General features: G+C 45.4%; 1 protein-coding gene across 4 annotated transcripts in view; it reads right to left on the minus strand.

The window, feature by feature from the left end:
* Positions 1-12,368: 12,368 nt before the first annotated feature.
* CARM1 (coactivator associated arginine methyltransferase 1) overlaps positions 12,369-14,183 on the minus strand; it is a 34,392-nt gene continuing 32,577 nt past the window's right edge. For all 4 annotated transcript variants that reach the window (XM_073587532.1, XM_073587534.1, XM_073587531.1 and 1 more), the window contains one exon: positions 12,369-14,132. In XM_073587532.1, coding sequence (XP_073443633.1) covers positions 13,996-14,132 — 137 coding nt within the window. In that variant the 3' untranslated portion in view covers positions 12,369-13,995. The remainder of the gene's footprint in view (positions 14,133-14,183) is intronic.

Genomic DNA, 14,183 nt, shown 5'->3' on the forward strand with positions numbered 1-14,183 from the left:
GTAACCTCTTCATGCCCCACTGGGGGACAGGAAAAACACTGGAGGTAGCAGGAAGGGGAGGGTTATTTAACCTCTTTGTGTTTCCTGTCCCCCATTAGGGTGGGGAGACAACCTCCAAGGTGACTGTCGTGGAAGGTGACTGGAGAATGCAGAGCAAAAAGGCCAATCTAATAAGGGACAAAACAAACTGGCACAAGCAGTAACATATGGATGGTGATTCAGCACAGCCCAAGCCGGAGCCGGCTGACCCACAGAAAACTGAAATAGACAAACAGATCAAATGTAAACAGAATAGCAAATGAACACTTAGTTTCCTGCTCAGTCCCTGCATGTTCAGCTAAGACCTCAGGAGGCAGGAAGAAAATCACCAGCAGGGATAGAGGGAGTCGGCTGTCTTAAATCCCAGTCTGAAACCCCAGATCTCCAATCGTCATCCTCATTATCAGGTGGCAAGCCTCTGTTAATCAGATCAGCGCCATTACCTCCAGTAACCACCAGAGGGAGCCCAGAAAGAGAACTCGCAACCCCTGTCAATTTGACCAGCTCCACTACCTTCAGTAGTAACCAGAGGTAGGCCAGAAAGCAAATTCACAACAGCTGAGTCCTGCTGTTTACGAGGTGTATGGAGCGGAGCCCTGTGGGTACGAGGTGTGCGGAGCCCTGTGGGTACGAGGTGTACGGAGCGGAGTGTGTACGAGGTGTACGGAGCGGAGTGTGTACGAGGTGTACGGAGCGGAGTTGCGCACGAGGTGTACGGAGTGGAGTTGCGCACGAGGTGTACGGAGTGGAGTTGCGCACGAGGTGTACGGAGTGGAGTTGCGCATGTACAGAGTGTATTAAGTTTTAAAGGAATGCGGCCCCCCCAGCTCAAATTTTTTTTTATGTGCAGCCCATTTACTCTGTCGAGTTTGAGACCCCTGATATAGAGGCTTGTGGGGAGTGCATTGTACTATATGGAGGTTTACTGGGAGTGCATTATACTATATGGAGACCTAAGAAGAGTGCATTATAATATATAGAGGCTGTGGGGAGTGCATTATACTATACGAAGGGCAGCACGGAGGCTCAGTGGATAGCACTGCAGCCTTGCAGCGCTGGAGACATGGGTTTGAATCCCACCAAGGACATCTGCAAGGAGTTTGTATGTTCTCCCTCTGTTTGTGTGGGTTTCCTCCGGGTACTCCAGTTTCCTCCCACATTCCAAAGACATACTGATAGGGAATTTAGATTGTGAGCCTCATCGGGGACAGTGATGATAATGTGTGCAAACTGTAAAGCGCTTCAGAATATGTTAGCGCTATATAAAAATAAAGATTATTATTATTATATGAAGGATTATGGGGAATGCATTATTCTATATGGAGGCATATCGGGAGTGCATTATACTATACAGAGGTCTATGGAGAATGCATTATACTGTATGGAGCCCTATGGGGAGTGACACTGTATGGAGGCCTATGGGATGTGCATTATACTATACAGAGGCCTATGGAGAGTGCAATCTACTATATAGAGACCTGTGGGGAGTGCATTGTACTATATGGAGGTCTAATGGGAGTACATTATACTATATGGAGGCCTATGGGGAGTGCATTATACTATATGGAGACCTAAGAAAAGTGCACTATAATATACAGAGGCTATGGAGAGTGCATTATACTATATGAAGAACTATGGGGAATACATTATTCTATATGAGGCCTATGGAGAGTGCATTATACTGTATAGAGGCCTATGGAGAATGCATTATACTGTATGGAGGCCTATGGAGAGTGCATTATACTGTATGGAGGCCTATGGGGAGTTCATTATACTGTATAGAGGCCTAAGGAGAATGCATTATACTGTATGGAGGCCTACGGAAAGTGAATTATACTGTATGGAGGCCTATGGGGGGTGCATTATACTGTATGGAGGCCTATGCAGAGGTCAATGGAGAGTGTTGTGAATTCGCTTTCTGGCCTACCTCTGGTTATTACTGAAGGTAGTGGAGCTGGTCTGATTGACAGAGGGGTTGCGAGTTCTCTTTCTGGGCTCCCTCTGGTGGTTACTGGAGGTAATGGAGCTGATCTGATTGACAGAAGCTTGCCACCTGATAATGAGGATGACGATTAGAGATCTGGGGTTTCAGATTGGGATTTAAGACAGCCGACTCCCTCTATTCCTGCTGGTGATTTTCTTCCTGTGCCTCCTGAGGTCGGATGTCTCCAGCTCTGTCCCTGCATGTTCAGCTAAGTGGTTCATTTGCTATTCTGTTTGCATTTGATCTGGTTTTGTCTCTGTTTTGTGCGGGTCAGCCAGCTCCGGCTGGGGCTGTGCTGAATCACCGCCCATGTTACTGCTTGTGCCAGTTTGTTTTGTCCCATTAGATTGGTCTCTTTTTGCTCTGCTTTTAGAATATACCAGAGTGCTGATATAGTAGGGGGAGAAGTCGTGCGACTTCAGTGTTTTTGTGCATCAGACGTGTTGGACTTTTTAAAATAAATAAAAAACAAATCTGAACCGAGAAAGTAAATTACTTTACTTTCTCAGTTCAGATTTGTTTTTTATTCATTTCATTGTGCATTCAGTGCATATATGGGTGTGACCGCCCTTTTTCTGAGCTGGGAAAGCCATCCAGTCTGGCCTAAGCTGTTACTAGTGGTTCAGCCGCTCGATCCTTATTCATTCATGTCACTTGGCAAGTGAAAAGGTTTTAAATACTAGAGTAGGGACTGCCCCACAAGGGTTGCCGTGACGTGGCGTGATGGCTTGTACATTATTTTGATCAAAATTATGTTTACTAAATACCCTATTATTACTACCTTTATGCATTATTTTCAGTATATTTTTTACTTTAGTTCAGGATATTTGTGTTTTTTGCTTTTTGTTTTCTCGTGTTGGACTTTTTGCAGGGTTTTTGCGCGATTGCAGACAGTGTCTTTCCTGTCCTGTCTAGTCAGTGTGGGCCCCATCATTTGCTCAGTATTTTCCTGCCTGCGTTTGTGTTTTCATCTTGTCTCACCAACAATATGTGTTTGGGGGCTATCTATTCCTTTGGGGTCTGCTCTGGGGCAGTTTAGATTTCCCCTTTCTTGCTTTAGGCTGTTAGCTCTCCGGCTGTGCCGAGGCGTCTAGGATCATCGTAGGTACGCTCCATGGCTACTGCTAGTTGTGTAGATAGGATCAGGGGTCTGCAATCCGCTTTGTTACCAACCTCTCTGGTTTTCTGTGGCTTAGCCTGGGCCTGCTCTCCTTGGTGACCGATTCATAACAGGGGAGTGCATTATACAGTATGGTCTATGGAGTGCATTATACTGTATGAGGGCCTCTGGAGGGTGCATTATACTGTATGGATGCCTATGGGAAGTGCATTATACTATATGGAGGCCTATGGAGAGCACATTATACTATATGGAGGTCTATGGGGAGTGCATTATTTTGTATGGAGACTATGGGGAGTGCATTATACTGTATGGAGGCCTATGGGGAGTGCATTATACTATATAGAGGCCTATGGAGTTCATTATACTATATGGAGGCCTATGGGGAGTGCATTATACTGTATGGAGGCCTATGGGGAGTGAATTATATGATAGAGGCCTATGGAGAATGCATTATACTATATGGAGGCCTATGGAGAGTGCATTATACTGCATGGAGGCCTATGGGGAGTTAATTATACTATGTGGAGACCTATGCGAAGCACATTATACTGTATGGAGGCCTACGGGAGTGCATTATACTGTATGGAGGCCTATGCAGAGTGCATTATACTGTTACTGTATGGAGGAATATGGGGAGTGCACTATGCTGTATAGAGGCCTATGGGGAGTGCATTATACAGTATGGTCTATGGCGTGCATTATACTATATGAAGGCCTCTGGAGAGTGCATACTATATGGACGCCTATGGGGAGTGCATTATACTATATGGAGGCCTATGGAGAGTGAATTATACTATAGAGGCCTATGGAGAGCACATTATGCTATATGGAGGCCCATGGGGAGTGCATTATATTGTATGGAGACTATGGGGAGTGCATTATACTATATAGAGGCCTATGGGGAGTGCATTATATGATATGGAGACATATGGAGAGTGCATTATACAATATAGAGGCCTATCGGAAGTGAATTATACGATATGGAGGCCTATGGGGAATGGATTCTATTTAGAAGCCTATGAGAAGTGCGTTATACTAAATAGAGGCCTATGGGGAGTGCATTATACTGTATGGAGGCCTATGGGGAGTATATTACACTATGCAGAGACCTATGGGACATGCATTATACTATATAGAGGCCTATGGGGAGCGCATTATACTATATAGAGGCCTGTTATGAATGGGTCACTGCGAAGGATGGCAGGAACAGGCTAAGCCACCAGAAAACCAGAGAGGTTGGTAATTAAGTGGATTGCAGACCCCTGATCCTACCAACACAACTAGCAGTAGCCGTTGAGCGTTCCTACGATCCCCTAGATGCTTTGTCACAGCCGGAGAACAAACTAAGCCTAAAGCCAGAAAGGTGAAATCTAAACTGCCCCGGAGCAGATCCCTAAAGGAATAGACAGCCCCCAAACATATATTGTCGGTGAGGCAAGATGAAACACAAACACAGGCAGAAAACAGACTGAGCAAACAGTGGGGCCCAAGCTGTCTAGACAGGACAGAAAAGGTAGTCTGCAATGACGCACAAAACCCTAAAAAAATCCAACACTTCTGATATACAAAAAGCCCGATGCCACACGATCTCTCCCCCGCTAGATCAGCACTCTGGTATAAACTGGAAGCAAAGCAAAAGATACTAACATAACAGGGGACTGAACAAACTGACACAAGCTGTAACATATGTAGCCGGGCCCAGAGCTGCCCCCAGCAGGGAGTACGCTGAACCCTAGCAACAAAGCAGAAAGCAAAAAAAAAAAAAAGGCACAACCAGATTAGATGCAAAGGATTAACAAAAGAATCACTTAACTGAACCATGCAGATCAGGCAGGGGACAAATGAACTCCAAATGCACATGGAGGAAATCACCAGCAACCACCAAGAGCAGCCAGCTCAATTATATGCTCCCAGCCAGTAATCCCAGGTTCCCAATTATCGTCGCTGTGGGGAACCTCCATCAACCTGGCCAGCTCCACTATCAGTAACCACCAGAGGGAGATTTGGCTCAAACGTCCGAGTAAGGGAGTTCATTATACTGTATGGAGGCCTATGGGGAGTGCATTATACTATATGGAGGACTATAGGGAATGTATTCTATTTAGAAGCCTATGGGGAGTGCATTATATGATATGGAAGCCTATGGAGAGCGCATTATACTATATAGAGGCATATGGGGAGTGAATTATATATGGAGGCCTATGGGGGAGTGCAATATACTATACTAGCTATGAACCCGTTCTACACCCGGGTGGCCAGCATTTTTATTGGTACATGGTCTCCTATCCTGGTATGCATGGTCCCCTCACCCCCCCAATCCTGGTATGCATGGTCCCCTCACCTCCCAATCCTGGTATGCATGGTCCCCTCACCCCCCAATCCTGGATGCATGGTCCCCTCGCCCCCCCCAATCCTGGTATGCATGGTCCCCTCGCCCCCCCCAATCCTGGTATGCATGGTCCCCTCGCCCCCCCCAATCCTGGTATGCATGGTCCCCCTCGCCCCCCCCCAATCCTGGTACAGTTGTGGCCAAAAGTATTGACACCCCTGCAATTTTGTCAAATACTCAGTTTCTTCCTGAAAATGATTGCAATCACAAATTCTTTGGTATTATCTTCATTTAATTTGTCTTAAATGAAAAGACACAAAAAGAATTGTCCTAAAGCCAAATTGGATATAATTCCACACCAAACATAAAAAAGAGGGTGGACAAAAGTATTGGCACTGTTCGAAAAATCATGTGATGCTTTTCTAATTTGTGTAATTAAGAGCACCTGTAACTTACCTGTGGCACCTAACAGGTGTTGGCAATAACTAAATCACACTTGCAGCCAGTTGACATGGATTAAAGTTGACTCAACCTCTGTCCTGTGTCCTTGTGTGTACCACATTGAGCATGGAGAAAAGAAAGACCAAAGAACTGTCTGAGGACTTGAGAAACCAAATTGTGAGGAAGCATGAGCAATCTCAAGGCTACAAGTCCATCTCCAAAGACCTGAATGTTTCTGTGTCTACCGTGTGCAGTGTTATCAAGAAGTGTAAAGCCCATGGCACTGTGGCTAACCTCCCTAGATGTGGACGGAAAAGAAAAATTGACAAGAGATTTTAACGCAAGATTGTGCGGATGTTGGATAAAGAACCTCGACTAACATCCAAACAAGTTCAAGCTGCCCTGCAGTCCGAGGGTACAACAGTGTCAACCCGTACTATCAGTCGGCGTCTGAATGAAAAGGGACTGTATGGTAGGAGACCCAGGAAGACCCCACTTCTTACCCCGAGACATAAAAAAGCCAGGCTGGAGTTTGCCAAAACTTACCTGAAAAAGCCTAAAGCGTTTTGGAAGAATGTTCTCTGGTCAGATGAGACAAAAGTAGAGCTTTTGCATGGCATTATGAAGTCTGAAGACTACCAACAAATTTTGCAGCATAATGTAGGGCCCAGTGAGAAAGCTGGGTCTCCCTCAGAGGTCATGGGTCTTCCATCAGGACAATGACCCAAAACACACTTCAAAAAGCACTAGAAAATGGTTTGAGAGAAAGCACTGGAGACTTCTAAGGTGGCCAGCAATGAGTCCAGACCTGAATCCCATAGAACACCTGTGGAGAGGTCTAAAAATGGCAGTTTGGAGAAGGCACCCTTCAAATATCAGGGACCTGGAGCAGTTTGCCAAAGAAGAATGGTGTAAAATTCCAGCAGAGCATTGTAAGAAACTCATTGATGGTTACCGGAAGCGGTTGGTCGCAGTTATTTTGGCTAAAGGTTGTGCAACCAAGTATTAGGCTGAGGGTGCCAATACTTTTGTCTGGCCCATTTTTGGAGTTGTGTGTGAAATGATCAATGTTTTGCTTTTTGCTTCATTCTCTTGTGTTTTTTCATTTAAGACAAATTAAACGAAGATAATACCAAAGAATTTGTGTTTGCAATCATTTTCAGGAAGAAACTGAGTATTATCTGACAGAATTGCAGGGGTGTCAATACTTTTGGCCACAACTGTATGCATGGTTCCCCTCACCTCCCCATCCTAGTATGCATGGTCCCCTCACCCCCTATCCTGGTATGCATGGTCCCCTCGCCCCCCTATCCTGGTATGCATGGTCCATCTCATCCCCCCAATCCTGGTATGCATGGTTCCCCTCACCCCCCCAATCCTGGTATGCATGGTTCCCCTCACGCCCCCATCCTGGTATGCATGGTCCCTCTCACCCCTATTAAACAGCACACATACAAAAAAAAAAAAAAAAAATTTATACTCACCTTTCTTCCCTGTGTTCCAGTGCTGTCACATTCTGCTGTAGGCTTGGTCCCCCTCACCCCCCCCATCCTGGTATGCATGGTCCCCCTCACCCCTATTAAACAGCACACATACAAAAAAAAAATTATACTCACCTTTCTTCCCTGTGTTCCAGTGCTGTCACATTCTGCTGGAGGCCTGGGGAGAGCGGTGCCGGAGTTCGCACATGCCCATACCGCACGGTCTGACATCATCTTGCTGAAGACACACTGCCAATGTGTCTTCAGTAAAATGGCGCTGGATAGCATTATGTGCACGCGCGATACTCACACTTCGGCCCCGTTCTCCGGCCAAAAAGAGCCGTGGCAACGCTCCTCCCCGGTCAGGCAAGTATGGCGCCGGAAATTGCAGTATGCAGTGTGTACAGTACCGACATCTCCAGCGCCATACACTCCTCACCGCTGGATGCCTCATTCTGTCTGGAGTCACACTGCGCAGGCACATCGCACTTGCGCAGTCTATAAAGGCTTCAGACAGTGACGCTCCCAGTTATATTATAGATGGAGGACTATAGGGAATGGATTCTATTTAGAAGCCTATGGGGAGTGCATTATACTGTATTAAGGCCTATGGGGAGTGCATTATATGATATGGAGGCCTATGGCGAGCGCATTATACTATATAGAGGCCTATGGGGGGTGAATTACACAATATGGAGGCCTATGGGGAGTGCATTATACTATATGGAAGATTATGGGGAATGGATTTTATTTAGAAGCCTATGGGAAGTGCATTATACTATATAGAGGCCCCAGTGCACTATACTGTATAGAGGCCTAAGGAGAGTATATTATACTATGCAGAGATCTGTGGGACATGCACTATACTATATAGAGGCCTATGGGGAGCGCTTTATACTATATAGAGGCCTATGGAGCGTTCATTATACTGTATGGAGGCCTATGGGGAGTGCATTATGTTGTGTGCGGCCTGTGGGGAGTGCATTATGATATGGAAGCCTATGGAGAGCACATATTATGGAGGCCTATGGGGAGTGAATTATACAATATGGAGGCCTACGGGGAATTATACAAGATGGAGGACTATGGGGAGTGCATTATACTGTATGGAGGCCTATGGAGAGCGCATTATACTATATAGAGGCCTAAGGGGAGTGAATTACACAATATGGAGGCCTATGGGGAGTGCATTATATGATATGGAGGCCTATGGAGAGCACATTATACTATATAGAGGCCTAAGGGGAGTGAATTACACAATATGGAGGCCTATGGGGAGTTCATTATACTGTATGGAGGCCTATGGAGAGCGCATTATACTATATAGAGGCCTAAGGGGAGTGAGTTACACAATATGGAGGCCTATGGGGAGTGCATTATATGATATGGAGGCCTATGGAGAGCACATTATACTATATAGAGGCCTAAGGGGAGTGAATTATACACTATGGAGGCCTATGGGGAGTGCATTATACTATATGGAGGACTATGGGGAATGGATTTTATTTAGAAGCCTATGGGAAGTGCATTATACTATATAGAGGCCTATGGGGAGTGCATTATACTGTATAGAGGCCTATGGGGAGTATATTATACTATGCAGAGACCTGTGGAAAATGCATTATACTATATAGAGGCCTATGCCGAGTGCATTTTACTATATGGAGGCCTATGGGGAGCGCTTTATACTATATAGAGGCCTATGGAGCGTTCATTATACTGTATGAATGCCTATGGGGAGTGCATTATGCTGTGTGGAGTGCATTATATGATATGGAAGCCTATGGAGAGCACATTATACTATAGAGAGGCCTATGGGGAGTGAATTATACGATATGGAGGTCTATGGGGAATTATACAATATGGAGGACTATGGGTAGTGCATTATACTGTATGGAGGCCTATGGAGAGCGCATTATACTATATAGAGGCCTAAGGGGAGTGAATTACACAATATGGAGGCCTTTAAATACAAGAGTTAGGACTGTGTAAAGGTCATGAATTTACATTTTGCATACACATTAATTTACTTTTTCAGCTCAGACCCATTTTCTCATTTAGTTAAATGTGCATTCTGTGCATATAGGGGTGTGACCGCCCTGTTTATGAGTTGGGAAATCCATCCTGTCTGGCCTATGCTTTTACTGGTGGTTTAGTCCCTCTTTCCTTGTTCACATTTACGTCACTTGACAAGTGGAAAGGTTTTAAATACTAGAGTTAGGACTGTCCCACAAGGGTTGCCGTGACGTGGCGGGATGGCTTGTACATTATTTTGATCAAAATTATGTTTACTAAATACCTTTATTGTTATTATTACTATCTTCAAGCAATTTTCACAATTTTTAACTTTACTGTATTTCAGGATATTTGTTTTTGGTTTTCTATGCATTATACTATATAGAGGCCTATGCTGAGTGTATTATACTATATAGAGGCCTATGCTTAGTCACTTTACTATATGGAGGCCTATGGGGAGTGCATTATACTAAATGGAGGCCTATGAGATGAGGAGTGCAGTAGACTATATGGAGGCTATTTAGGGGGCCATCATACAGTGTGGGGTCTCTGTACAGTGTTGTAGCCATCAGTTTTGGGGCTCCTATGGGGTCAGCATAATGTGTGTTGGAGCAGCATACTGTGGAGTGGATTTGGAACATTATTAATATTAAATGGGCAAGGGGCAGTATTACTTTCTAGCAGGCAAAATGTAGGCAGTTTTCTAGGGCACTTGCACACATTAATATATACTGCTCAAGAAAATAAAGGGAACACTATTCCATTTGCAACAGGCTGTTTGTGCTCCCTTTATTTTTTTGAGCAGTATATTTTAGAGGTTTGTTTTACCATCTAGAGGGCACACAGAACCATACAGCAGGTGCAGTAATAGGGACACAGACAGCAACAGTGGCTCAGAATGAGGGAATCAGCAGGATGAGTTTGTGTAGGTTGGGAATAGATGGGGACGGTGCAGGAAATGTGAGAAGTCAGATATGTCTTTGTTGTAATCTCTGCAGCAGAGTCCTGGCTGGAGAAGTCGTCAGGTCGGTCTGAGCCAGATGGGAAAGATGTGAAAAGTGAACGATTATTGGACAGAACGTTGCGTTCGGCGCAGGTTGCCGCACCATCAAAACGATGCATGCGGAGGCAACCGCATACATCGGCACAGCCCGAGTACCTAATGCTAAAGACAGGGTACGCAGGCCACATGTCGACGAAGGCGGAGCTGACTGGAGGAGGTGCGGCCGTGGGCGGAGCTTCACAGAGGAAGTCCGCATCCCTCTGCAGCTCCTCCATACGCTAGTGTGAAAGTAGCCTTAGTTGAGTGTTTATTTCTGTATTCTGGCAAAAACTTTTGAGAATAAGGCTCATCTTTGGCTGGAGCCATGTACAAACATTGCCTCTGCAAATCACACCTGATGGTGACAATTTATGAAGGCCGGTGAAGTCTGGCCAAGATAGACCTGTTCATTGGAAGCCATGCGAGGTGACGACCTGATGAAACTGCTGAGAGATGTCAAAGGGGTGTAAGGCTGTGTGCCCACGATGCGATTTTTAAGCGTTTTTGCCGCAAAAACGTTTAAAAAATCTTGTACAGAACACCCCCCATGCATTCCTATGGCATTCCGAACATGCTGTGCTAATGCTGCGCTTTTTTCCACGGCGGAATCGCATCGCGGAAAAAAATCGCAGCATGCTCATTCTCTTGTGCGGAATTGCAAAGAATTGCCACGATTCCGCACCCATAGGAATGCATGAGAATCGCTTACTTCCCGCATGTGGCTATGCCCACAATGCGGGAAGTTAAGCGTCTCATGTGCGGTTGGTACCCACGGTGTGGAGGAGAGGAGACTGTCCTCCAGGCCCTGGGTACCATACCTCTGTAAAAAAAAAAAAAAAAAAAAAAAAAAAAAAAATCGGGGTACATTTACCTTCCGGCATCACGCGCAGCCTTCCCGGCCTCAGCGTTCCCAGTAATGCCTTGCGGCAAGGTCCTGTGATGACAGTCTCGTGAGATCGCTATAGCAACGCGAGACCAACGTCATCACAGGTCTCGCAAGGCATCGCTGGGAACGGGAGCGTCGCTGAGACTGCGCGGGACGTCAGAAGGTAAATATACCCCGATTTCTTATTTTTTAATTATTTTTACATTCTTTTACTATTGATGCCGCATAGGCGGCCTCAATAGTAAAAACCCGGTCACACTCGTCAAACACTATGTTTGACGAGTGTGACCAACCTGTCGATCACATTCCAAGCGATGCTTCAAATCGCTTGGAAAGTGCTTGAAAATCGCAGCTAAATCGCGAACATAATCCCGGTAAAATCATGCAGGAAAAAAATCGCGCGATTTCTGGGAAGGAGTCCGATTTTCAGTGTCCGGATTTAAACGCAACGTGGGCACATAGCCTAAAGTAGTAAAAAGTGATCGTGCTGGGATAAGGTGTTATCTGAGCATGCTTGGGTGCTTACAGAGTGTCTTCGGCGTGCTCGAAACATATGTTCAAGTCCCTGCGTCTGCATGTCTTGTGGCTCTTTGAAAGCCGCAACATGTAGAGATAGCCTGTTTATTAGACAGTCCCTACTTGTGTTGCGGCTGGCATGGAGTAGCGGGGAATCAAACATTTTTCGAGCACGCCAAAGTCATTTGGTTAGCACCCACGCATGCTCAGACAACGCCTTATTCCAGCACATTCGCTCATAACTAGTGTAAAGTTGTCAGCAGAGGAACAAGGAAAAATCTAAGGTGTAACAGATACTGGTTTGTTTCTTGACTCTATATCCCCACATTCTACTTTGTTGTTCTGCTGTCTTCAGTCTGAATTTATAATGTGCACATTCCAACGAGAAAAGGAAACCTAAGGGATGAACAGATGCGTCCAAATTCCTTCCCAAAATTGTAAATACTAGAAGATTTAAAAAAAAAAAAAAAAAAATACTATATATCTAAAAAAATTTAAATACAATACACACTTCAAAAAAAAAAATCCCTCCCAACTTTATTGAACACTACAGGGAGAATAAGACCAGCAGAGCTGTGTTAGCAATGGTTTCCTATGTGTCTTCAGACATTACCTCTGAAAAGCCATCCCAGTACGACAGTCTGCCATCCCACAGGTGACATAGACAAATGACAGGTTACACATAACAGGGGGTCGGGTGTATAGGGCGACAGACAAAAAAACAAAAAACCCTAAAATAGATGAGGAAAAGAAACCTGAGGATACTAACCAGATCATGGACGTGTCGGCCTCCCCACAAATACTAGAAGGAAGCATTGTAGAAAGAGCCGATCACTTCCAGCAAAGTAAAAAAAAAAAAAGTTGCACACATGATGCAGGGACGGATGCATTCAGGACATGCTTCATCAACTGTGGAGGAAACAGAGGTAGGAGAAGATGGGAGACTGCGGCGTAACGGAAACTGAGGAGACTACCGAGAAGGTCCAGTCCAGCGAGAGATTCACATTTTGTACCCACCCCAGGATCGATGGCTGCCGCCTCTCCAGAAAGCCGCTCTTTAACCCCTAACGTAAGCTTGTGACAGTTCTTCATCCCTGAACCTGATCCGGTCCAGAATGTAGACAATAAACGGACTACAATGGGAACCTGCATCGTTGGAAATACTGACGTTGGGGGGGAGGGACAAGCTGCAAAAAAAAGAAAATTCTTCCAACTAGAGAAGGTTCAGACTGCATCTGCCACCTGCTGATGGAGGGGGTAAAGCAAAAAAAAAAAAAAAAAAACAACAACAACACACAAAGGCTTTTACACACGGTCTCCGTACCCCCCCACCCGCCCCCTTTCCTTTCACAAACTACACCATAACAGTACACTCTCCGGACTATATACGCATGCCGATACAAAGCTCTATGCCGATAGTCAGATCCGTCCAGGGTCCAGTCCCAAGAAAGCAAAATGAAGGAGGGTCAACACCCTACTATGTCGTCCAGTCACAGGCGGACCACCAGTTGGCTGACCAAATCGATAGTGGGGGGGAATTCACAGATGTGACGTATAAGACGGGGGGTTTCCATCTCTTCTTAGTTGCCCGAGGCGAGGAGCCATGCACAAGTGTAGTGATGTAAAGTTAGGGTGGGTTTACACTCCACCCTGATGACGAGATTACTGCAAATCTAGAAGGGGGGTGTAGGATACAAAAAAAAAGTGAAAGATAGCGGCTGCCAGTAAAAGTAACACTCCCCACCCAGCGAGAAACAGCCGAAAGTGCCATTTAATCGTCTCTCACCCACTTAAGAGCAAACCGGCGCAGGAGGGTCCAAAAGTGTCAAGAGTCCGTTATGACACCCAAGTACGGTGCATGATGACCCTCCTCCACCGAATCTTCACTTGCCCATCTTCTTATGACACCACGTGAAATTTATTACATTGAAAGTAAAAAAAATAAATTTACAAGTTCATTATCAGCATCCTGCTCCGAGTTATGAGCAAAGAAAAAACCCAATAACCTGCAGATGATGGGGGGGGAATGCCTCTGCACCATTTGGTATCCTGTTGCTGTTGGTTTAGAGAAAAAAAGGGCGGTGGGAGGCGAGAGGTAGGACGGGCATCGGGGAGTTTGGGGACAGGGCAAGCAATTTTTAACTCCCATAATGCATTGTGTTGGTGTTGATAGACATAGGGGACGCCATAGAGATGGCTGGACCGCCCATGGTGAATTGGTTATTGACTGGGTAGTAGTTGGAGGAGGTGGATCCAGCTTGTCCGGTGGCCGATCCTAAGTATAGATAAAAAGAGGAAGAGAAAGAAAATAGAAGCAGTTTTTACA

The sequence above is a fragment of the Dendrobates tinctorius genome, unplaced genomic scaffold (assembly GCF_039654945.1).
Source record: "Dendrobates tinctorius isolate UK_male_01 unplaced genomic scaffold, ASM3965494v1 ptg000099l, whole genome shotgun sequence".
Taxonomy (NCBI): Eukaryota; Metazoa; Chordata; class Amphibia; order Anura; family Dendrobatidae; genus Dendrobates; species Dendrobates tinctorius.